This window comes from Puntigrus tetrazona, chromosome 1 (assembly GCF_018831695.1).
Source record: "Puntigrus tetrazona isolate hp1 chromosome 1, ASM1883169v1, whole genome shotgun sequence".
Taxonomy (NCBI): Eukaryota; Metazoa; Chordata; class Actinopteri; order Cypriniformes; family Cyprinidae; genus Puntigrus; species Puntigrus tetrazona.
This window is the reverse complement of record NC_056699.1, coordinates 16,602,461-16,625,757: the sequence shown is the minus strand read 5'-3', so window position 1 is coordinate 16,625,757 and position 23,297 is coordinate 16,602,461. Positions and strand designations below refer to the sequence as shown.

Sequence of the window (23,297 nt, the reverse complement as noted above, 5' to 3'; positions counted from 1 at the left end):
TCATTCCGCAGCAGTCTTCTCTGAGGAAATGTCATTTGAAGGGCTGCGTGTCTAGTTTAAACGGATCACACTTGTGAGATTAGATATTATTAACTTTGATTATGCGCCCTGAGAGGGCCATCCGCTGATGAATCTGTTGATTTTTTTATCCTATTAGGTAATTGTCTGGGGAGATTACGGACGAATGGACCACAAATCCTTCATGGGAGTTGCACAAATCCTGCTAGAGGAGCTGGACCTCTCCAGCAACGTGATTGGCTGGTACAAACTTTTCCCGCCTTCTTCCCTAGTCGACCCAACTCTTGCCTCTCTGACTCGACGTGCTTCTCAGACGTCCCTGGACAGCTCGCCGGCACCTGCGGGGGTTCGATCGTAGTGGACTAATAACCTAAAGCACAGTCCGAGAGACAACAGGACAACAATAAAGAGCCAGGCAGAAAATGCGATGAAATAACACAAAGCTTTGTTCAAATCTGACAATCACTCCTGTGACTTTGTTTTTGTTTTCCTCTTCGTGGGTAGCCCGTGTTCTGCCAAGTTTGTTTGTCCTAAACGAAATCGTTTGTTTCTCTCACTGTTCGTCGCGTGAGACTTAGGGCTGTCTACACTAGCACGCGGGAAGCACCGCTTTAGGGCGACGTAGAAAGCAGGGTGATATTCAGTCAAGTCTTCATCGAAATGTACGTTAGCTAGTTTTTAAAAGAGCATCAGAATGTATCAACCCAAAAACAAAGGTGACCTCTGACCAAGGGATTGTGGGGCCTCGGTTCGAGGCCCTATTTAAACCCTGTTTGTACTGAAAGCGAAAGGTCAGGAACTTGAAAGACGTAGGGCGTCCCCTGGGGAGGTTGTCTGGAAGGGCAGGGCCTTTCTTGGTGCCTAAACCTGGAGGACCCAAAGCCATGGTCCATTTCCTCCAAAAAAGTTCCTCTGTTTTCAACGTAAGCGACAGCTAACGGAGGCCACTCTCATTATTTATTTAGCTTCTTATTTTTAATTTTTAGTTTTTTTTTACATCTCTAGCACGTTTTATGAAAAACAACAGGTTTGTGTTGTCCAGTGTACTGTGAAAATGACAGGAAATGCTAAAAACGAAATCGAAGACAACGTATCTGGAAATACACACATTTCTTTGCACATTTTCAGTTACTTTTATTAACCGAAACTATTGATTACCCTACAGTACGTTGCAATACGTCATCTTATTCAGCCAATTGAACTGAATTTTTTAGATGCTTGACCTTATCATCAAACGCTATTTAAAAAGTTTTAGTTTAGTTCATGAAAAACACTATATACTAAGACAAACATATTTGTGTACTCAATTTAAGGTCTTTGATAAAGGAAATATATACAAATATGTTTTCATCCGTCGAGCGAATCTTGATACGTAGACTTTTTCAGACACTAAACTAACTTTTTAACTTCGTTTGATGCTAAGTGTTCGCGTAGACGTACATTTCTCTTTTTAATACATGTATGCGGTTTGGCAAACGCCACTTTCAGCTTACACCGTACCACTCTGAAGCCACGAGATTGGCTCGAGCCCTTGCACATACGTCTTTATTTTGAATTAAAAATGCAAGCACAAAAGCTTGATTTTTAAATAAAAAAATATATAGATATATATATATATAAAATCAAGCCAACTAGCTTGTTAATTTCATTTCCACTTTGTGTACTTTACAGAAAACAGAGAAAAGAGTCATGCAAATGCAAATTCCTCTTGTGTGTCTCTGTAAACGTTGAAGTGACCAATCCGATTTTGCCATCACGAGCATAAGCGCCAATCATCTATCAGGCCACTGGCCCCTCCCTCCAGTGCGGCGGAGCAGCATGACTCGGATCAGTTCCCAGCTGCATGCACATTTTTGTAAAACAGACTACACAAATGTTAAAAAGTAACAGAAATAGATATGTGTTAGTTCAACATACTGTAGGCCAGCTTGTATGTTGCATGTACCTGTACAGTTTGCTTGTACTTGAATATAAGAGATAAACCAAGAAAAAGAAGCCATTTGCTTTCACTCAGACTTTTCATATCAGCTAAAAAAAAAACTAGTTCATGTCCTCCATTCGGTGCTGAATGTTGCAACATTTTTTTTTTCTTTCCATTTTTCTTTTTCTTTTTTTTTTTTCCTTCAGGTTTTTGATTATTGCTTTTTAGTCTTTTACATCCCTTAGGGGAAAATGTGCTGTACTGTAACACCGAACGAAAACTAACCTCCCTCATGTTTTACAGATTTTACTGTATCATAATTTACCTCAAAACCACAGAAATTAAACCTAGAAAATGTGTATACATCCCGTCAAGTTATTCAAGAGCATACCGATATCGAAACAGGAAATGTCAAAAATATATCATTACATGCATAGCAGTATCCATGTTAAATATAAATGTAGATGCACAGAGACTTATTAGCGCATGTGTTGTAAATATGAGATGACCGTGTGGTTAAGCCATATTTGCAAAGGGGCCAAGGCTTACTTTTGAGAACAACCATCCCAATACGAGGGACCGCTGAGCGGACACCTTTCTTATCATATGGGTCCAAATCTAGAGCTCTCACTGTCACTTTTAGAGGGCCGAACCACTCCGCTCTAAAGCTGTAGCCAGATCCTCATTTTTCTCTGTGCTTTCGAGCCAAATTCTTCACCTCTGCTATCAGAAAATTTTGATTGTTTTTCTTCATGAGAGACAGGCGTTTCTTTTACTTGATCAGTATTCTTGGGTAGAGGAGAAAAACAACGCTGACTGTTTACAACTTCTAGTATGTGTTCCACTGAGACGATGAAAAAGAAAAAGTATTCACTGCAACATTTCTGTTTGTATACAGGTGTGGCTCATACGATGTGTATGTTTTATATTTAAAAAAAGGAAAAAAAAGTTCATTTTTATTATTTCCAAATAAAAAAAAAAAGTGTGTGGAAGATATTTCAACCCGGCGTTCGCTCTTTTCTTGTTCGTGGGGCCTTTTTGCTTACCGAGCGCGTTTATCTTCGCAATCCAAAATGTAAGCGTGTTTTATAGCTAAAATAACTTGAAGAACAACAGGTGGCAGTAAAAAGTTAAGCTATTTACTCTATAAACCGGTGTGTTTATAAATAATTGATATTAAGTATCATTTTCAGAAACACCGGTTAATATTAAACAATATCAAGCAGCGTAACAAGCTTTTTTGTCCCACTGCACGTAAGTTGCAAAAGGTTGTGCCCACTCTTACATTAAAAATAAAGTGGAAAGGCTTTCGATATAAAAAAAGTAAAATAAGATGTTTCAGTTTCACTTTTTGAAAGGCACTGAGAGATATAGCTTGATGAGGACGTGTAGGCCCATAGCCGTCATTCTTCGTCGTTCATCTGTGCCATCTGGAACATCTTAAAAAAGAAAACACTGTTTAAAAAGAAAATATGAGCATCATTGGACCGCATGGCTACGCTCACTTTGACTGCACACATTTCGGATCAAATATGGCGTGTGAAATGATCCAGAATGTAAAAATTACATTGAGTTAAACTGTAAATTGCACCACTTTTGGTGTGTGAGCCTGGAGCACAAGACCGGTCATAAGCAGCACTGGTATATTTATAGCAATAGCCAACAACACCTTGTATGTGTTCAAATTCATTTTTTTGCTTTATGCCAAAAATCATTAGGATATTAAATAAAGATCATGCTCCATTTTGTGAATTACTTATCATAAATATATTAAAACTTAATTTTTTAATCAGTAATATGAATTGCTAAGGACTTCATAAGGCAGCTTCACAGGCATTGTTAACAATATTTTTTTATTTTTGTTTTATTCCAGATTTTCAAACAACTGCGCCTCTTATCCTAACAAACCACACATTAATGAAAAACCTATTTTTAATTCTCATAATAAAGAGTTCAGATGCCTCGAAAGCCTCTAAGTACATCTGAGTTTTCATTTCTTTTCTTTTCTTTCTGGCTACTTTGCACAGGTTTCTCAATAGCTGGGATTTAGTGCGTCTGAACTGAAAGTACTTGATGAACATGTACACTATACTCATTTACATCTCATTTTTGACCAACAATGGCTTTTAGAGGCTTTCGCATCTGAAATTCATTTATAAAAAATGTCCCAATACGGCTGATTTTTAATCCTGAGTAACAAACAGTATTAAAATATTTAAGATAACTGGTTTGACTAATAAGGCTGGCAGAAATGTGACTGTCCTGTCGGACTCATTCCAGAATATAGATTTCTTTACAAGATAGGCTACTTTAAACGCTTTAAATTGGGTTTTTACTGAACCACAACACCATACAAAACTGCTGCCTGAGAAAACACGCTAACAGCATCTTTGACTCAATCTTTACGCGCCACACCGGCTCTATTGCGCTGTGAACAGCGTTATCCTCCCCCTCAGCAGCAGAGGGCAGGCGTCTGTAAGAATCATCTTCAGAGATTCGGTTCGTGTGATTGCTCGGAGGAGAATCATGAACTCGGCGCTCCTTTGCGACGCTCGGACTTTTTGCGCAATTGCGCGCGTTTTCGTAATAAACCGATAGCGGGAATTTGCCCATCGAGTATTTCCACGTCGATCCACTACAAAGAAAAGCAACCTCGCCTCGTGCGTTTGGACTGCCATCAAACATAACAAACAAACTCGCCCTAAAACAAAAAGTAACCGCATCCCATTGACTTAAACCTGTATTATTGCCGCATAATTGCACGTCCTTCCCGGTCGCCTCTCCAGCTCGCGTCACAGCAATTAGCCTGATACATGTCCCTGCGTTCAGCCGGTGACCCCAGCGCTGCACTCGTGACTGATGGCAAGTGATCGTGCTGGTTGCAGCAACAGAGGTCATGGCAAACAGAACTGATTTCCACTGTGGGCTTTACTGGATCATTTTCTCACCCTATAAAACGCGCGAGAGAGCCTCGTTAACGCCATTCCCGCAGCACGCAGATGGGGAAGTGTGTATGTCTATTCTTAGCCTCTGATGAGCTATAGTCTGGTGGTAATTACGCCTCTAATGTAGACGATTGGAAGTCCGTCGCGTACTGTTTTCACGCGCGCTGGATTCTGAGTCACTGGAAACGGGGCTGAAGACGCAAACGGAACGCAGCCCGCGATATAAATCATCACTTCGCGACAAAAATGTAGGCGCTGTTGCGATGCCGGGCCCCGGACCGATGTCCAAATGGTTTTTGACATTAAGAAAAATTGATTTTACTATTTAATTATTGGGGATAAAAATATCACGCGCAACGCCGCGCGCGCTAAAAAGAAAGCAGTGGTCAAGGGAAGAACGCAAAGGCACCTCTGTATGGGGTTATTGACGGAAACGTGTCTAAAGGCAGTGCAACCTATGGAAGAAGAGTCTGCGCTGGTCCATATCAGCGACCGTTAAACTTAAGAGCGGCTCGTTTGACAATCAAATTGACATAAATTGCTCTTTGCATGTTACCAACGACGTCGGAGCTCCCGAAGATTACAAAAAGAACGAGCACGTTGTCCAGTGTTTTTCTTCTCACAGATGGTTCGTTATGATACCGCAGGAGATCAGAGTTTAACTGTAGGGGAGGGCGAGCAGGAAAACGGTGTTCGTGTGGATTTTATTTTGGGTTTAGTCACATGGGGCTGTCTGACAGTTGTTACACTAGGCATCGAAGCTCTGGACCAAAAGCAAAATGCGACGGAACTTTTATTAGAGATGCAATTCTAATATCATCTATTTTCAACTGATTCGGAGTGCGAATTATGCTAAATACTCATATATAATTCGGCGAACTCTTGCGCTAACATACAATCGGCTGTTTGTGATATTTATTAGACTATTGTTATTATCATTGTATTAGCCATTATCCAAATGTAGCGAAAAAGGAAACTGACCTAAAACGCTGTTGCTATGGTTACCTCCTGAAGCGAACTCGATTTCTGTGTATTTTGCGATAAAATTAAAGTTTTATATAAAAAAAAATAAAATAAAATATTATATATATATATATATATATATATATATATATATATATATATATATATATATATATATATATAATATTATATATATATATATATGAAATATATATATATGTAAATGCCCTTTACTGTAATATACTTTTTGGAAACTTTTTTTAACACTTCGATACTGAAAGGAAACCTCTCGGTCTGTCATTAGGGAATCGCACGGTATCAGTTTAACTTTAGGAAATATGATTTCAAGAACGAGTTGTTATGCAAATAAACATTTTACTATGTAAACACGCGCGTTGAAAGCTCAACCGTCAGCCGGGGAGGCGACAAAGAATACGACACACAACTTCTCGTCTACGTCGTTTATTGAATTTTTACCAGCAGCGTGCGACTCTCTTAGGCTCATAGCGGGTGCTGACTAGGAGCAATTATGTGAACATTACGGAAACGCTCTATACAGTGTGTGCTAGAGCATAAGCGCGGCTGATTTCCTGTGCGCGGTAACGCCAAGAGTGTGAGTGGAGTGACATCAAAAGCGCGCGCTGGGGTAACACGAGCTGCAACCCGCGAGACTCGGCTGCAGTCACATAAAGTCACTTTGACGGGCTCTTCTCGTGGGTCCACGCCAGCAGTGACTTAATACACCTCCCGTTTACTGAAGTGTGTCCATACCGGGAGCGAAGAAAGTGGCTACCGCGCGTCACGACCGGAGGTAAATTGCATATTTTGAGCGTTTTTGACATTGCACGTTGGTAGTTTCCTGGCTCTCCCGTCGCATCCGCCAGAGATATAACAGTACGCATGCCACGCGCGTTTGGGTCCGCGTTGGTGATGCCATGCCCCGCAACCACAGCGGAGATGAGGCCGGCTCCGGCCTCTGGATGAACAGCTCTCCGGGGCACCACGCCGAAAGTTACGGATTGCATAATGTGGAATGTGGTAACAGGATGAAGAACAATTGTTCACGGCCGGGGGACGGACTTTTGTCCGCATCTCACGCCGGCACAGGTGCATCGGCCGCGGAAAGAGAGCGGGGGAAGCAGGGCGCTCGGCTGAGTCTGCTCGGGAAGCCTCTGGTGTACGGCGCGCAAAGCGGCCGGAGAAACGCGCGCTACCGGAGGATTCAGAACTATCTGTACAACGTGCTGGAGAGACCGAGGTCCTGGGCTTTTATCTACCACGCTTTTGTGTAAGTGCCGCCTTTATTCATTCACGGTCTGCTCGTGTGATACCGAAAGCGCCGCTCAATTTCTCAAAGTTGTTCAGCTAGAAAACGCGTACCTGTTGCTTTGAAGGTTTTTCCGTGCAATTGCCACGTATGAGTGGAAACAGCCCCGAGGTGGAATACTGGCGCTTGAAGCTAAAGGTTATGTAAATGCCAGCGCACGTTTAATCTAAACGCAAAATCTATAGATCTGGGATGAAATGGCAGATTGTAATATTTTAAGGGGGTTGCTTCGATTCTGGGAATAACGCAAACAGCTGAACGTTTAGACTACACGAAACATCACAGCATCAAGGGGGTGATATTGTTCTTCTGGAATTCGGTCTTGGACGTTCAATCAGAGCAGGGATTGTTGGAGAGTGAAAGAACCTGACGTGCTAAATATTCATTCAGAGTGGGACTGATAGTTTGATTAGTATGAGCTCAGGATGGGGAAGCCCTGAAAGACTTTAAGAGCTTCTAATTTGTGTTAAACTGTATACCATGAACACACAAAGCAGGCAAACAGAGACACACATTTGAAAATGAGACGGGTCTTTGAAATACATTTTTAGGCCTTTATTTGCATGCATGCTCTAAACCCATGACCGACGTTCTTCAACACAAAGAGGCAAGTATTTTGCAGTGTGTCCTGGTTACTCTTTTCCGCTTAGTTACAGTGAACTGGGGGACTGGAGCTTCCAATACAGGGAAAGCAGTACTGTCCTTTGCTCAAAATGTAATTGGCGTCTTCCACCGAGGTGCATCTTCATCTCTGTCGGGCAAAACCAGATGTGAAGTGACTCAGGCTAATGTCATGGTCAGTCAAATTGTGTGATCTACCATATTTTCTTAGAAAAAATCGAATTGCTCATCCATGTGAAGCAATTTTCTACGTCACTGGTTTTGTGCAAATCTTGTGTTCATGCATAGCCTGCTGAAAGGACAGGCTTTAACACCTGCACATATTATCTTACACTTTATTTTGCACTTTTTTTTATTCATTCAACGCTTTTCGCATGCTTATGAATTCTCCCATGAAACGGTCAATTACATTTTACGCTTATAGTCTTGCATTATTTGTCCTCGGCTGCTCTGTTTATTGGACTGAGGAGCTGAGACAGGTTAGGTTTTCTCCAGTTTGTTGTTCTACGAGGACTGGGCAAGTCTCAATACAAATCATTCCTCACCAAGTGTTCTTTCCGAGACCAAACACTGCGTTCTTCAGATAATGAGCATAATAAGGAAGAGTGTTTTGTGTTATGAGAGTTTATGAGAAAGGTAAGTCTTGCCAAAAAGGGCATTGCTGTTTACGCTAAGGATTAATATGCTGGTCTACATCATAAATATGTAGAGAATTTTGATTATTGTTTAACAGTCGTTCTATTATTATTATTATTATTATTATTATTATTATTATTAAGCCCATTTTAGTATGTTATGGTATAATTCTATGTCAGATAGAGACCTTTTTTCTGCCATAAGTTAGCTTTTTTCCTAATTGTACAAATAACCATCACATTACAATGGTCATTTTTAAAAAATATATATTTGGTGCTGCAGGTTTCTGAAGGATGGCTTCAATTTTGTGTAAATTACAAAATAATTCAATATGTAAGGAACATGAAATATTTCTTGCCGATTGGAGGATGGTCTTCACTTATTTATTACAGCATGTTGAGCGGAAGCCACACCGCAGAATAAACTCTTTTTTAAAGAGACAGCGCGCAGTGGTGGTGGCTTGGAAACTCACGGGATTAACTGTGTTTTATCCCTGCAAATGTATCACTGAGAGAGGGGGGGGGCTCAAGGAATTAAAAAGAGTCGAGGAGAACGAATCCCCTCTGTACTGTCATGTACGCACCTCACATACACTACGACTTGATTTAAAGATGCTTACATTTTTTTTATTTCACCCTAAAAGGAATACTGTAGAAGTCGTTCTTGCCAATCCTTACACGAGCTCCGTCACACGAAATGTTTGCGTCCTAAATATTACATCCTAATGAAATCATTAAAAGCCCAAGCTTCCCAGAATCGTCGACTTCCGCTACCCTCTGCCTTGATGCTTTTCAGCAGATGCTGTCCTCGAAGCCTGATAAAAGTGTGACACTTGAAGGTGATTGACAGCTGCTGGAGGAGAACGAGTCAGCAGACACTTGGAGGGAAAGTGACACAGGCCATGTTGCCCTTGTTTGTGTCAGTCAGGCAAAGAGCAGAGCCTTTCCTCTGAGGGGTTATTAAAAATTGCGCGCGTAATTTCAATCTAACTGAAGGAGTCACGTCTTTCTGTTTACGTGAATCAGCTGATGTGCAGCGTTATTTTGCGTTCGGCTAGTTTGCTAGTTTGCTATTTTCCTATTGTTTGGAATCGCTGACGAGTGTTTTAGAGGCTGTTCATCTTCTTGGTTTTCACTCTTGCGCTGCACTTGTGAATCATCAGGCCATTTCAGAATTTGAATTGAATTTGAAGTCAAAGAGAAACCAGAGTGTGAGACCTAACAATGTCATATCTGATGTTTATAAGTAGAGTTGTCATTCACCTCTTAGTGGCTACGTTGCTCCTTTTTTTGATGTAACACCTCACCATACTCTTCCCACACGCGCTCACACGCATACACCACACGTTTACTCATATGCAGATCGCCACGTCACCTATACCTCTGTACAGCTGTAAAAGTACTAATAAACAGCCAAAATGCTAGTGATGTGCATGTTAATAAGCAACTAGTTATAAGAGAGAATTTCTCCCTACATATGTTAACAAGGTATGTTTTTGCTCATGCAGTGAGAGCCAATGGGGTGCAAAACAATACTGAATCCCAGAGACATTTATTTAACGAACTAGAGGCAATTTTCTATTTTTGTTGTTGTTGTTTGTTTTAATTCTCTCTTTAAAATCAAAATGATTTGCATTTCACAGTCAGTCTTACATCCATAACATTGCATATTTTAGATTGATATGGCATTCAGTGAGAACTAATGTGGGGCAGAAATGGACTGGAACATAAAAAGATGGTTGTTGCACACTAGCATAGATATGAATTTGCTAAAACAACGCTTAAATGATTTTTGATTACCATTATCTGATAGCTCTGATGGACTGGTTATTCATAGTGTGTTTTCCTGCCTATGGTTCGAGATGCTGGTTTGGAAAATGCATTGCATTAAATGTCTAAGAGCAGGAACTTGTTCGTACAAGTGAACGTTTGGTTTCATTTACACTTTTCTTCTGTTGCCAAAAACAATTGAAAGGCATCTTTGGTGGTTTCTCTTTTGTTATAACATACAGGAAAGAGAGACCCGGATAGACAAACTCATAGTCAGTGAAAGAGTTGTGAGTGACAGAGAGTTTTAGTAAAATGAATGTTAAGATGTTTTGGTTACAAGAATTTCAGTTTTGCATTAAACAGCTATACATTGACAGGTATTTTAGAAGCTTTTAGGTTTTAGTAGACTTTCTTCACAGTGTCTTACAAACGCACACGTGCCTCCATGTGTGCTCATCAGAAACAGGAAGCTGCCAGTCACATTGTGAAACCGCTCTCTGCTTGTTCAACACTTGCAAACTCAACTCTACTGATACTGAGATAAAAGTCAAGCCGTACTTCTTCTTATGGGAAACTTCCTCTCATCTCTCATTATTCAAACACAGTCACACCGAGCCATCTGTGTTAGAAGGATCATGATTTTAGTAAATGAATATTTCTGGACTTTTTGTGTTGTTTTGAGTCAATGGTCTTTCCCCACGGTTGTATGTATTAACCACAATGAAAGCCTCACGCCCCAGCAGGTGTAGGTAGATTTTGAGCCGAGAAGAGGAACAGGCTACATTTTGTAAACAGGTACTTTTACTGCAGCTGAAATTAGTTGAGGAATCATAATGCATAAAGTGCTTCTTGAAACTTGTAAACACAGTGTAATGGTGGTTTTAAAGCAAGTTTGTGATTTTGGCAACATTTTATTCCTCATGGCCATTGAATGAACTGCATTGTGGAAATATGAAATGAAATATCCAGTAAGTGCTGGTATAAGGTTGACTGCTTAAAAATAATTTACCACCCTAAACCGCATCAGTAATGTTAACAAAAGCAAATGTGAGATAACTTGTTTGCTATAGCAACCGTGCCACCTTATTCCTAAGTCTTTGAGCTCCTTTATCAGGACTTTTTTTTTACTTGACTTATACCTTTGTGCCTTGTACCTTAGGTGAGCTGTTGAGCAAGTTTACTGTGTCAGAAATTCACCCATAAGGAACTGACTATGAGAGGTAGATATCAATTTACTAATCATGTGCTATCATAAAAGTTTTTTTAGGTTATAACATAGCGTTGTGCAAGGACCACGTGAGAATAAGCCTTTAAATAACACCTAGTGTGCTAGATACGGCACATGCTTTTAAAAAACATTATATCACCGCATACAGTGTGTCGTTCCATATTAGCTATTTCATTTTTGGTATTAAACGCACTGTTGGGTTTTAACATTTTATGAGGGAAAATTTAATTGTTTAAATGATCCTACCACTGATCATTTTAGAATCATTTCATTTTAGCCTTCATTTTAAAAGCATGCAGTTGAATAAATTTGTTAGTGTGTGTGTGTGTGTTGGGTGTAAGTGTGTAAGAAGAGACAGAGAGAGAGCCTTGTTTGCATGTTTCCAAATGAAAGAACCTCTCTTACCAGCTTTGGCTTGTCGTTTCCACTAGTTCCAACCCAACCCCTGAAACCTTCCAAAGCAAACAACCCAGCGTTAACTCACTGTTTTCTTTCACCTTCATTTCTGCCAATGCCACTTGTGTCCCACATATCTATACATTTAGGCTATGAATGGAAAATGATTTAGCAAAGGCAATGTCTAATGTATGTCTGATTCAAAATGACTTTTTTGAATTATGCACTCAGAACAGTCTTCACAAATACTTGCTTGCTAATGGTTTAGAAGCCAATTTAAAAAAAATTATGATGAAATATGCATATGTGTCTTCATGAAATTCATACAAATTGTCTCTGAAATATGCCCGTGTTCCCAGATAGCGGGCCTTCATTGACCTCCTTTCTTTCTTTAGATTTATTTGCAAGTATGAAGTTTGAAGTCATAGGGCAACTCATATTTAAGGGCTTTCTCTGTGAGACTGGATCAGTCTTAGAGGTCAGTCATAGTTCCCAGAGCCGTTCTCAGGTTTGATCTAATCCTTCTTTGCCCTCTTCTCTTGCTATTAACCAGTGAGAAAGAACAGGCCTTAGCATGTTTCTGTAATGCGCTACACAATGTGCCAACTAAAACTTGATCTTATTTGTCCTTCTGGAAGTATGGAAAAATTGCTACAAGTTCCTGACTTGTATTGATGTGTGTGTGTGTGTGTGTGTGTGTGTGTGTGTTCACAGTCATTTCAAGACTGCAATACATACAAGTCATGCATGTCACATTCAATTCAGCCACACTTAAAGGTTGTGTGTAATACTTTCTTCTGTCACTGTATATATGCAGATTTATACACACAGGTTCCCTTGAAGGCTCGTTGCTTGCAGAAACATGCAGGATGATTCTTAAAATAACAAATAATTTCATTTAACGACAAGTCAAGGTAAGTTTAGGTTTAAAGAATGTAATAGTGTGACTCCCAAAAACCCCATTGTTTTTTATTATTAAAGATAGTTAATAAAGCTTTTAAACCCACTGTGGTTAAAATCGAGTTTTTTGAAATTTAAATGTTGGTCTGGTGTTTTTAATTTGCTTAAAGGGATAGTTCACCCAAATGTGAAAATGCTGTCATTACTTACTTACCCTAGTGTCGTTCCAAACCCATAAGAACTTCATTCATTATATAAGATATTTTTGATGAAATCAGAGACCTTTCTGACCCCGCATAGATGGCTTTCCAAGAGACTTACCAAGACATGAGGGTGAATAATTACGACAGAATTATAAGGACAGAATTTTCAAAACCATCCCTTGTGGCGGAGTACCAAAGACAAAAACGTGGTTTCGTGTTTCGCACTTCCCAAACATATTACTAATTTTAGGCTGGATTTTTTTATTTTTGTTAACATCCCTTCTTTTGAAAATGGTTTAAAAGATTTAAAAGACTTTAGCACAGAACCATGAGTTTTAAACCTTAATTTAAAATACTGTATGAAATAATACACAATGTATGCCTTAGATTTTATACAGTAGGCTTAGGGTTAAACTATACCGAAATGAATTTTCCTTTTCTTTGTAGCTGACAATATCTGTCAACATCGTTATTTAAACTAAACCCGACTCAGTAGGTCTCTAGAAACTCCAGTGTGGTGCTTGTATTGCAGCCAACCGACCTGTCATGAGCAATCAACGTCCAGTGACGTTCCCTCAAACACACACATACCTTCAAACACGCACACACACCGCTTCAGTTACTTCATCGTAAAATCATAACAAAGACAAAATGTGTGTGCGTGTGCGAGTTTGTAAGGGTCCGTTTGACCCTGATCACAGAGCAGCATGCAGCTGCTGTGCCGGTAACTGAAGACAACACTTGCTTGTGGGTCTCTCATTACTGCCATGCGTTTAATATTCTAACTTTATCGACTCGTAAAGCCCTAAAACAGACCTTTCAATCTTTTTTGATGATTTTACAATTTCTGTATGTTAGTATAATTAGATATAAGCTGCTTCTTAGAGAATTCTGAAGGATTGTTTATCTTGGCCTTTTGTAAGTAATGGAAAATATTTTAAGAGAAAAATTGATTTAATTTTTAATACACACACACACACACACACACACACACACACACACACACACACATATAAATACAATTTATAGTTAACCTCAAGTAAGGTTTGCCCTCCATCAGCCCCTGGTGCTGTGCCATGTTTGCTTAAATCAGCAAACCAAACTCAGTTTGATATTCTTTTCATTCTTTATTTAATGAAAAGAATTTCATTAAAGAATAAAGTTATGGGAAATTCATATTGGTAATTGTATTTATAAAACAATGTGCATTGTGTGTGACTGAATAAGCATTCACGCTTGTTTTGTTCCGTGTTTTCTTTAAGCGATGTGCTTTTACTGCTTCCATGTCACATGTCAAATTCTCCATATCTCCACACGGGCAGCTCCTCGTCTACGTTCATATCCCCACTTCCTGCACCCTCCCCCATGCCGTTCCTCGTTGTGCCTCTCTCTCCTCAGCTATGACTGTTCCCAGGTCAGTGTAAATTATATTCAAACCCTCAGCCTGTGTAAGTCAATGCATGCGACAAGCCCAGGCGTCAGCCACTTCCGCCTAAGCTTCACACACATGCAATCTGAAAGATCTGGGTTGTGAGTGAGCCTTTAATTGTCACTGAAATGCCACCGCTCCATTTACAAAAGATATAAAGTGTCCTTTATAGATGTTAGTTCAAGCTGGAACCGGTCTGGGTCCTCCACACTGTTTTACTGTCTAATTTTCTTTGTAAGCTCTGGGAGATCCATTCACAGAGATGGTTGTGAGTGAGGCCAACTATAAATGTATTTATATATGTGTTTTGTGTGTATATGTGCACGCGTAATCATACACATTAATATTTACCCAGTGGTATTTCATTGATAGCTTCCTGATTTTAGGATCTTAGTTAACTGTAATAAATCTGAAGCAACATTATTAAGCCAGACTTAGTTGCAAAATGGTATAATATAAGGACTGCAGGCCATGACAGGTATGTGTTCATTGAATTAATGTTCAGTGATTTGATGAATTGTTTCATTTAATTAAAAAGAACAACTAACTGTCTTATCAGTAAGCTGAACTTGTGCTGCAGAAACCGTTTTCAAGTTATAATTGTAGCTTATATACATGACGGTATAAAAAGTGCATCAAAATATGGGGCAGTTTTTTTAGCTGGGAGTCTGTGCCCCAGTAGACCTTATGATAAAGACAGCAAGCAACGATAGAAATCAATCAGCAATCAATCTCATAGCAGTCAGTGAATCATTCAACACCCTCTGTTCCACCTGCATCAACAGGGGCTTCTTCAGTTTCTTTCCAGACTACAGCTTAATCCACTCCAGCTCACGTTAAGTCCTCTGGGGAAATCAGAACATTCTCTCGTCACTTTACAGGAAGATAGTGTGTCATTGTTTTGGCTAGCATGCTAACATTTCTTCCTGAATATGGAAATGTAATGTCTTTCTAAAGAGGTTTTTTTTTGTTTAGGATTGCATGTTAAGAGTCATCTGTCACCCTCCTCCGTTCTTTGCTTCTGCATGGCGAGTTCTTCCATGAGCTTTAGCACTCTTAAATCTAGGATTATTTTCATGCAACGTTACATGTTAATATAACCTTAGCCCTTTCAATCAAACACTGGAAAGCCAGTCGTTTGGAAGTACATTTAGAGGAAAGAGGATTAACAGCAGTTTGAGGTTGCAAGCGGTGGACTTGGCATTATAATTTTACAAATATCATGTAGCTAAATAGCAGTCTGAGCCAAGAATGGCCGAAAATATTCAACTGTGAGTGACTGTTGAGATCGCCATTTGCAGCAATATAAATTCACTTTAAAATTTGTAAAATAATATATATATATATGCATGTCCAGCGAGGGGCAGCCTATCATATATGTATTTTCCGTGTGAAAATAAGACACAGTGCATGAAAGTTTTAGTAGGGAAAGAAATATTTAGCTGTTTTCGAGTGCCAAGATGTGTACTGGGAAAACAAAAATTGCAACACGTGAAAAGGGAAAAAAATATCAGGATTTTTAAAGCAATCATCATCTCTGTCTGATAAAAGAGAGAGAGATTCTGGTTGTGAGATATAGAAAACTCTGAGGATCTTCTTTTCATCTCAGTCAGTGAATATTCAAGTAAAAGTGCAGAAAGACACTTCAAAAGTTTGCATGGCTCAGATATGATCATTGTGCACAGAAAATGTTTTGTGATTTTTGTTCCAAAGTGGTCAGAAAAATAGTGTGGCAAACAGATTTCAGTAAGCCATATCAAAAAGAGTTTGTGCGGAAACACAGTGATAGTTAAAAGCATAAAAGTGTTCACATCACAAAATAATCACAAAAAGAGCTGTTTTCCTTATTGGAGCACGTTGCTCCTTAATTGATATCTATTTTTTGTCTGGAGGAGTCAAAACATCAGTCAAGCTGCTCATTTGAAAAAAGTGCCTGCGGCTACATTCTTTAAAATTTAACCAGAGGCTGTCTTTCACAAAACAAAATAATGCAGCTTTTCCAGCAACAAGCTATGTTTTCCTAAAAAAATAATGCTTTTGTAGCATGCTACATTGCTGTTTTTATTATTATTATTATTATTGGAGAAATATATACACAGCACAGATTGTATAAAAAAAAAAAATTATCCACCTCATTTTCCTTATGCATACAAAGTGTAACATAATAATTAGCTTCTTGATACAAGAATAGCTATTTTTAGTCTGTCTTTACAAGCACATGTACCCTAAATATAAATACAGACATGTAACACATGCCTATAATTCACCTACATACAGAATATTTCTAGTACAAAAAAAACAACTTCCCAAATTCCCTCCCAACCACTTCCGTCTGCTTTCTACACACTGTAATGGGAAAACTACTGAGAGCTGTCAATCAGGAATTGGCCTTTTATCTCACTCAAAATGTCAACAAACCCTTCCTCTGAATCTGTTTGGCCTCCCCCCTTTAAATACCTTATAAATGGTTTCCATATTTTGCCAAACTGATGTCTCTTATTCCCGTAAATGGAACCTTATACGTTCTAGGTGAAGCGCCTTTGTGAGATCGTTGAGCCAAGGCTGGAAAGGGGGAGGCAATTTATTTTTCCTAAAGGTTAAAATAAGTTTAAAGAGCATAGGAAAGGAATTGCTTTTGAGACATGGACAAACCGAGTTCAAATCTCGAAAATCCACACACAATTAGAAACTCATAGGGTTCAATAGGTTAATTAGTGATTTCAGAGATAGCACTGAAAATACATAATGGTTTTTAAAGAAGTAATGGTAAGACGTAGGCTTTTCTGAAATATTAGCATCAGAAAGTCATTCTTGCATGCTACACTGTAGTAAACTCTAGTTGAGCGCTTCGAAAAATCACTGCTTTCAAAGCACAAACAAGGTATTAATATGTTGTTTTTAGGGGTAAATAAGGAATTAATCAAAGATATTTTAGCCTTTGTGCCTTTTTTATTCTGAGAATGTAGCGAAACAGTTTATATATACATCTTTTAGTTGTGCTTTGAATCGATTCTCCGAAGTCTCCACATAGTATTGCAGGTCTTGTCATGTTTGACTTGTTCTAGTTTCGGTTAGTGACTTGACAACACTAAATATATCTATTTTAATAACTGTCACCTTTGGAATAATTGTTGGGTTTTTTTACATCATCACTTGGCTTTGTCCTTCACTTTTTTTAGGTTCACACAGTTTTTTTTCTTGCACAACAGAAAAGATGACAAGTACAGCTCTCTCTCTCTCTCTCTCTCTCTCTCTCTCTCTCTCTCTCTCTCTCTCTCTCTCTCTCTCTCTCTCTCTCTCTCTCTCTCTCTCTCTCTCTCTCTCTCTCTCTCTCTCTCTCTCTCTCTCTCTCTCTCTCTCTCTCTCTCTCTCTCTCTCTCTCTCTCTCTCTCTCTCTCTCTCTCTCTCTCTCTCTCTCTCTCTCTCTCTCTCTCTCTCTCTCTCTCTCTCTCTCTCTCTCTCTCTCTCTCTCTCTCTCTCTCTCTCTCTCTCTCTCTCTCTCTCTCTCTCTCTCTCTCTCTCTCTCTCCTCTCTCTCTTTCTCTCTCTCTCTTCTTTTTGTGCTATCCGTGGCCAAACAGCTGCTGACAACAGGGTGTAATCACAGACAAACAGCCAAGAGTCAATTTGAAACCTAATGAATAAACTGCTTTTTATTCTCACTTCATGTCTCTCCATGGGAAATAGCTTTTAAAGCAACCGTGGTTTAGTATCTTGACAACCCTGGCGTCATACACCTGCGGTATGACTGTAGGTTCAGAGCACGCTTGTTATTTGGACATTTTGTTAAATAAAATCTAAATTTAACTCGTACTCTACTTTAGGTGATTCCGGCCTCACTTGCTGTTTGGATTAATATTTAATTACCTCTCACATGCCTGCATGCTCTCTCTCTCTCGTGGTTTTTTATGTCATTTCATGTCAGAATATGCTTTGTAAATGCTTGTTATAGGGGTAGGCTTAACCTCATGTTTCATGTCATCTTCATCGACTTGCTCACAGCCCTAACAAATGAAAAGAACATAAAATAACACTTCTGAAATTTTCACTGCTACATTGTGTAGTGGACCTTAGTAAGTTGACTCAAAAGTGTTCATTTAACAATCGCGCGTGCCAGAACCGTGTTTTTTTATACAGTGCCTCCTAACAGTGCAGTTTCTGCTGTCTCACAAACAACTCGGTCCTTTATTGCACCATTATGTTCCTAAAAGAGTCGCTATAATTAAATTTGAGACACATGAACTGTTTTATTACATTTGGCTTGCCGTTAAGGTGTCTCTTATGAATCACTTTGCTTTATTTGTTTGTTTTTGTAGATCCTGATGCGAAACAAACGTTCCCTAAAGCCTGTCGTACTGTTAGGGCTTGCCAGTTGTTTGGTCATTAATAATGTCAGTATGAAAACATATGGGTTAGGGGTACTGTATGTTCCAGGCCTCAAACACACACACATGCCACACATGCTCTCCCTCCCTCGATCTGTCTTTTTCATGCACACCTGTTGAATTTGGATGCCATGCAGTGTGACGCAAGTTTTGTATTCCTAAAATCTTCTGGAAGGGCTCATTTAGAGACTTAGCAAGTGATGCAACGCTAAATTTCTCCACATTTACAAACAAGTTCATCCATATTTCATCCAATAAAAAGCCTCCAAATTCAAAAACAAATTCATATACAACTTGACTGAAGGGTGAGCGAAATTTTGGAATATATATCATTTTGCAATAAACTAGGCCTGAAAGACAGAAACAAAAAACGATGCTATACAAAGCAAGTATAATACAAGACACCCACAAGTTTGTGTAAATTTGTTTTCGGAGTAGTTTATGTTCCTCTAATTCTACTTTTTATTAAGCCCTTTCTCCCTCTGTTGAAGTCTTTAAGTTGTTACAGGCTTGTTTTTCATCAAGAAAAAAGTAATTTTATAAGAAGCTGCTGGGAGTAACTTCATTTCTTCATGATTGGGTGGAGACAAAAGAAATGCTTCTAAATAATTTGAAGAACATTTGTCAACAATGGCATCCACACTGGCGGCTGCACATACTCTTGGCTGCTGCTTTCTCCTACACACACACACACACACACACACACACACACACACACACGCATGCATTCAAACCACGCACTGCTATTTCTATTATAGGGACATTCCATAGGCATACTGGTTATTATACTGAACATACTGTGTATAAATAAATGCTTTTTCTTTACTATTTTTAACTGATGAAAGATATGGACGATCATTGTATTTATCTATTATCGTTGATTTTCTCGAATGACTGTTGCATCCCTAGCATGTTCTGTCCCACGTGATCGCAGACATTCATGAAGATGCAGTTGGTAAAGTCCTGGTGTGTCAAGACACTGATTCAGAGATCACCACAGCAAATCACAGCTTTCATTAGAGCCCTAATTACGGGCAAGTGGGTGGCGGGCAAGAGAGACGGAGACGATGTGCATTTAAGAGGGAAAGAGAGAGAGAGAGAGAGGTGCTGGGAGGATGGCACGAGACTGGCAAAGATCAAAAATATTCCTGACCCCGTCATCGGCTGGAGGCCAAACATGTGATCATGTGACAGCAGCTGCAGGGGCACCTCCAGCACTACTGGACTCTCCACAGCGCTCACACTGACTCCCGCTCTTCTTTTTTGCCCTTTATCTTCTGCAGTTTATTTTTCTCGTTTCTCTTTCACGTTTCTGAGTGCGTCTCAGAGTGACTTTACCAACGTCTTTCTCTGGTTTTACTCCTTAATTCAAGATACTTCTTAGTATCTCCTTTCACGTCTGCATCTTCCTTTTTCGACTCCTTTCTTGGAGTATGTAGGAGTCGTCTGTCCGCTCTTTCCCGAGGTCTCCCGAGGTTTTTCCGTTCCTCTTATTTAACACAACAATTATTTACATGAATAATGTATGAGTGTGAAAGAAAGTGATATGTTCTTTCTGTTTCAGTCTGCACCGTTATAAATAATGGTTATTATTGTCAATGTTGAAAACAGGTTTTGCTGCTTAATGTTCAGGATTGTTTGAATAAAAAGTCAAAAGAACAGCATTCATTTGAATGTCTTCACTGTCAAAAGAAATATTAAACAGTCAGCAACATTAACTGTCAACATTAATAATATTAAGAAATGTTTAGCAAAGCAGTAGCAAATCCATATTAGAAGAACTGTCTGACATTGAAGACTGCAGTAATGAGTGCTGGAAACACCCCCAAACACAACCCCCCTCAAATCTGACCACTGGATCCAAATTTATTTGGACAAAATACTTTCCAGGACTACTGTTCCTTGTCACAACAGCACTGGACACAATGACTTTTGTATAAAACGAAAGCTATGCTGTATTAATGTTTTTTTTCATAGTATCTGCTGTGGCATACTGCAGCAAAATATCCCAGCGTTAGATCAGCACGACAAGTTTGTGCTTATGGCTGCATCCCAGCTGTGTTGATATTCAGTGCAGCACTCTAGTGTGTGATTTTGCTTGATTAATATTCCATTTAATTGTTTATTTTCAGCTCTTAATTAAATATAAACTTCTGAAAACTTTAATCAAAAATAAATAAATTCCACTTAGCGGCCGGGGATTGAATTGAACTATCCGGTATGAAAATACGACATTTACTCTTAGTCATTGGTGCCACTTTTAATGTCTAATGTGGACTTGTGTGTGCAGGTGTCCACTTGTTCATGATTCTCTCTAGAAACCAGGAACTGAAGTAAAGAAGGAAATTTCCTCAATGTGTTTCCATGTTTTCGGCCCTATGAGCTGGTTGTACTAGATCTGTTCCTTTACATTGTGCTTATATCAGCAGCCGGCAGGCAGAGCCTGATGAGAGAGAATCACAACTGTCCTAAGAAACAAATCATTATTCCCTGACTGGAACGGACACCCTGTTCCCTCCACCACTGCATGAAAACACTCACACACACACACATACACACACACACACACACACAGATATTCTTCTACTGTATTACTGTACATGAATGGAATGGAATAAATAAAAAGCATGAATAAAATGATAAATCATTGAGTACATGAAAAAATCATAGGGTTTATGCTTTGGTTGTATACAAGTGGCAAATTACAGGTTGTATATATATTACACATTTATTTATGGAATATATACATCATTTTTTCTTTTGCCATAGAAAATTGTATTTAAAATGAAAAGAAACCCACCAACAATGAATAGCTGAGACAAATTCACCGTAAAGACAAGGATTGGCACACATGACCAACCAGGACTGGGTGTGTTTTGAACTTTCTGTTCTGAAACTTCACGCTTTGATCATTCTCCAGGCGATAATAAATATATATTTATGTAACTTGCAATCAAATTATGTACAAGAGACATATTCCAATAATTCATTTTGTGGAAACTATAGTACTATGTTTTTCTCTTCAAAACTGCTAATTTAATTTTTAATTCTGTGTCCTATAACTCTAATGCACCCTTCCATTGGCTCTTTAGTTCAAAACATTGCTTTTATGCTAACAAGATGTAATTTGTTCTTGAGAGAGGAGAAAGCATCCCTCAATTCTTTTATCATGTTCTGTCTTTTGAAATGCCTCCCTCTTTCTTTTTCTTCTTCCACTTATTTACTTGTGCTTTATTTATTTTTTCTTTTGTTTTCCCCTCCAAAACTTTTCAACATGACTCATTTATCTGGTAGCCATGGGACCATGACCACACCTTATTATCGACGTACGATGGCTTTTCTTATCCCTTTCCATTAACGCAAAATTGCATCTGGTGCATATATTTGAGCATGTGTTTTATGTCTATGAGTGTCGGTGGGTGTGTGTATGTGTGCTTAGCAACCCTCTATTATTCGTGATTGTTTGTTATGAGGCAACAGTTTTGAAAATGTCACTCAGATTTTGGCTGTCATTGGATTTGAATGGGCTGTTATGTAAATGCGCTATGAGATGTGATTTAAAGTGGCTCTTAAATGGGGAAATTGCAAATTGCATCTGTGTTTGAGGGAGAGAGGCTGTATAGAATACTATATGTTAAAAAAGAGCCTCAATGCCACATACTCGCCTCCAATAATTGAGTTGTTAGTAATGAAAAGAACATCAATCCTAATCAAATGGCATATAAAAACGCTTTCTTTTAAAAGAGGCCATTGTGAAAAGCTGTAAGTGTGTGTATGTGTTTGTCTCTTTTTAGGCTTATTTCATAAGTAGATTTGTATGACAGAATTTAGTGTGTGTGTGTGTGTGTGTGTTCATTTGTCTTTCTAGTGTTCTAAAGCCTTTGCATTTTCTCACAGAGTTTTAGTATCATTATCCAAATGCTAAAAAAGAATAAGTACATGTCTCTTGTTTAGTGCCTGGAGGTGTATCTGACAAGTGCAATTACAAAGCAATTGCTTTGCTGTCAAATGTAGAGAACATTTAGGAGTATACTTGCATATTTATATAACTGCATGTAATGGCAGCATTAGAAACAAGGCAGTTTTTCCAAGAAAGCTTGTAGCACATCCGTACTTATATTATTTATAACAAATAAACTTTGATATGAATGCATGTTGTCATGTCTAGTCCTGATGTTTATGTCAAATTGTTGAAGATTTAAGAATACAGCATATGCAGTTTAGATTTAAATCTGTTGAGTATCTAAGGTGGGTCAACAATACCTGCAACAAAAATAGCTCAAATAATAAATTATAACCCAGAATAACAACTTCATAACTTGAGCAGACACTGGTGAGCTTAACAGTCTTCTTCTTCTCTTGGGTCTCAGCTCTGCTTTTACCTCTGTCCGAATTTTCTTGGCTTGCATCATTTTTAAAAGGCAGTTATTTATTTATTTCTAATCAGAAATGCAAATCTATTACCCCTGTCTCACATGGTGTTCCTCAGGGCTCGGTGTTGGGTTCACTTCTTTATAAATTGTACATGCTTCCTTCTGCAACATGGCTTTAGCTTTT

At 38.8% G+C, this 23,297-nt stretch overlaps 2 protein-coding genes across 12 annotated transcripts in view; both read left to right on the top strand.

Moving 5' to 3' along the window:
* rims1b (regulating synaptic membrane exocytosis 1b) overlaps window positions 1–2,941 on the top strand; it is a 56,394-nt gene extending 53,453 nt beyond the window's left edge. For all 10 annotated transcript variants that reach the window (XM_043237877.1, XM_043237837.1, XM_043237885.1 and 7 more), the window contains one exon: window positions 158–2,941. In XM_043237877.1, coding sequence (XP_043093812.1) covers window positions 158–376 — 219 coding nt within the window. In that variant the 3' untranslated portion in view covers window positions 377–2,941. The remainder of the gene's footprint in view (window positions 1–157) is intronic.
* A 3,271-nt stretch (window positions 2,942–6,212) lies between these two features.
* The window catches only part of kcnq5b (potassium voltage-gated channel, KQT-like subfamily, member 5b), a 78,164-nt gene continuing 61,079 nt past the window's right edge, over window positions 6,213–23,297 (top strand). The window contains exon 1 of one of the 2 annotated variants that reach the window (XM_043241032.1): window positions 6,213–7,135. In XM_043241032.1, coding sequence (XP_043096967.1) covers window positions 6,783–7,135 — 353 coding nt within the window. In that variant the 5' untranslated portion in view covers window positions 6,213–6,782. The remainder of the gene's footprint in view (window positions 7,136–23,297) is intronic. The other variant, XM_043241023.1, reaches the window with a different exon arrangement.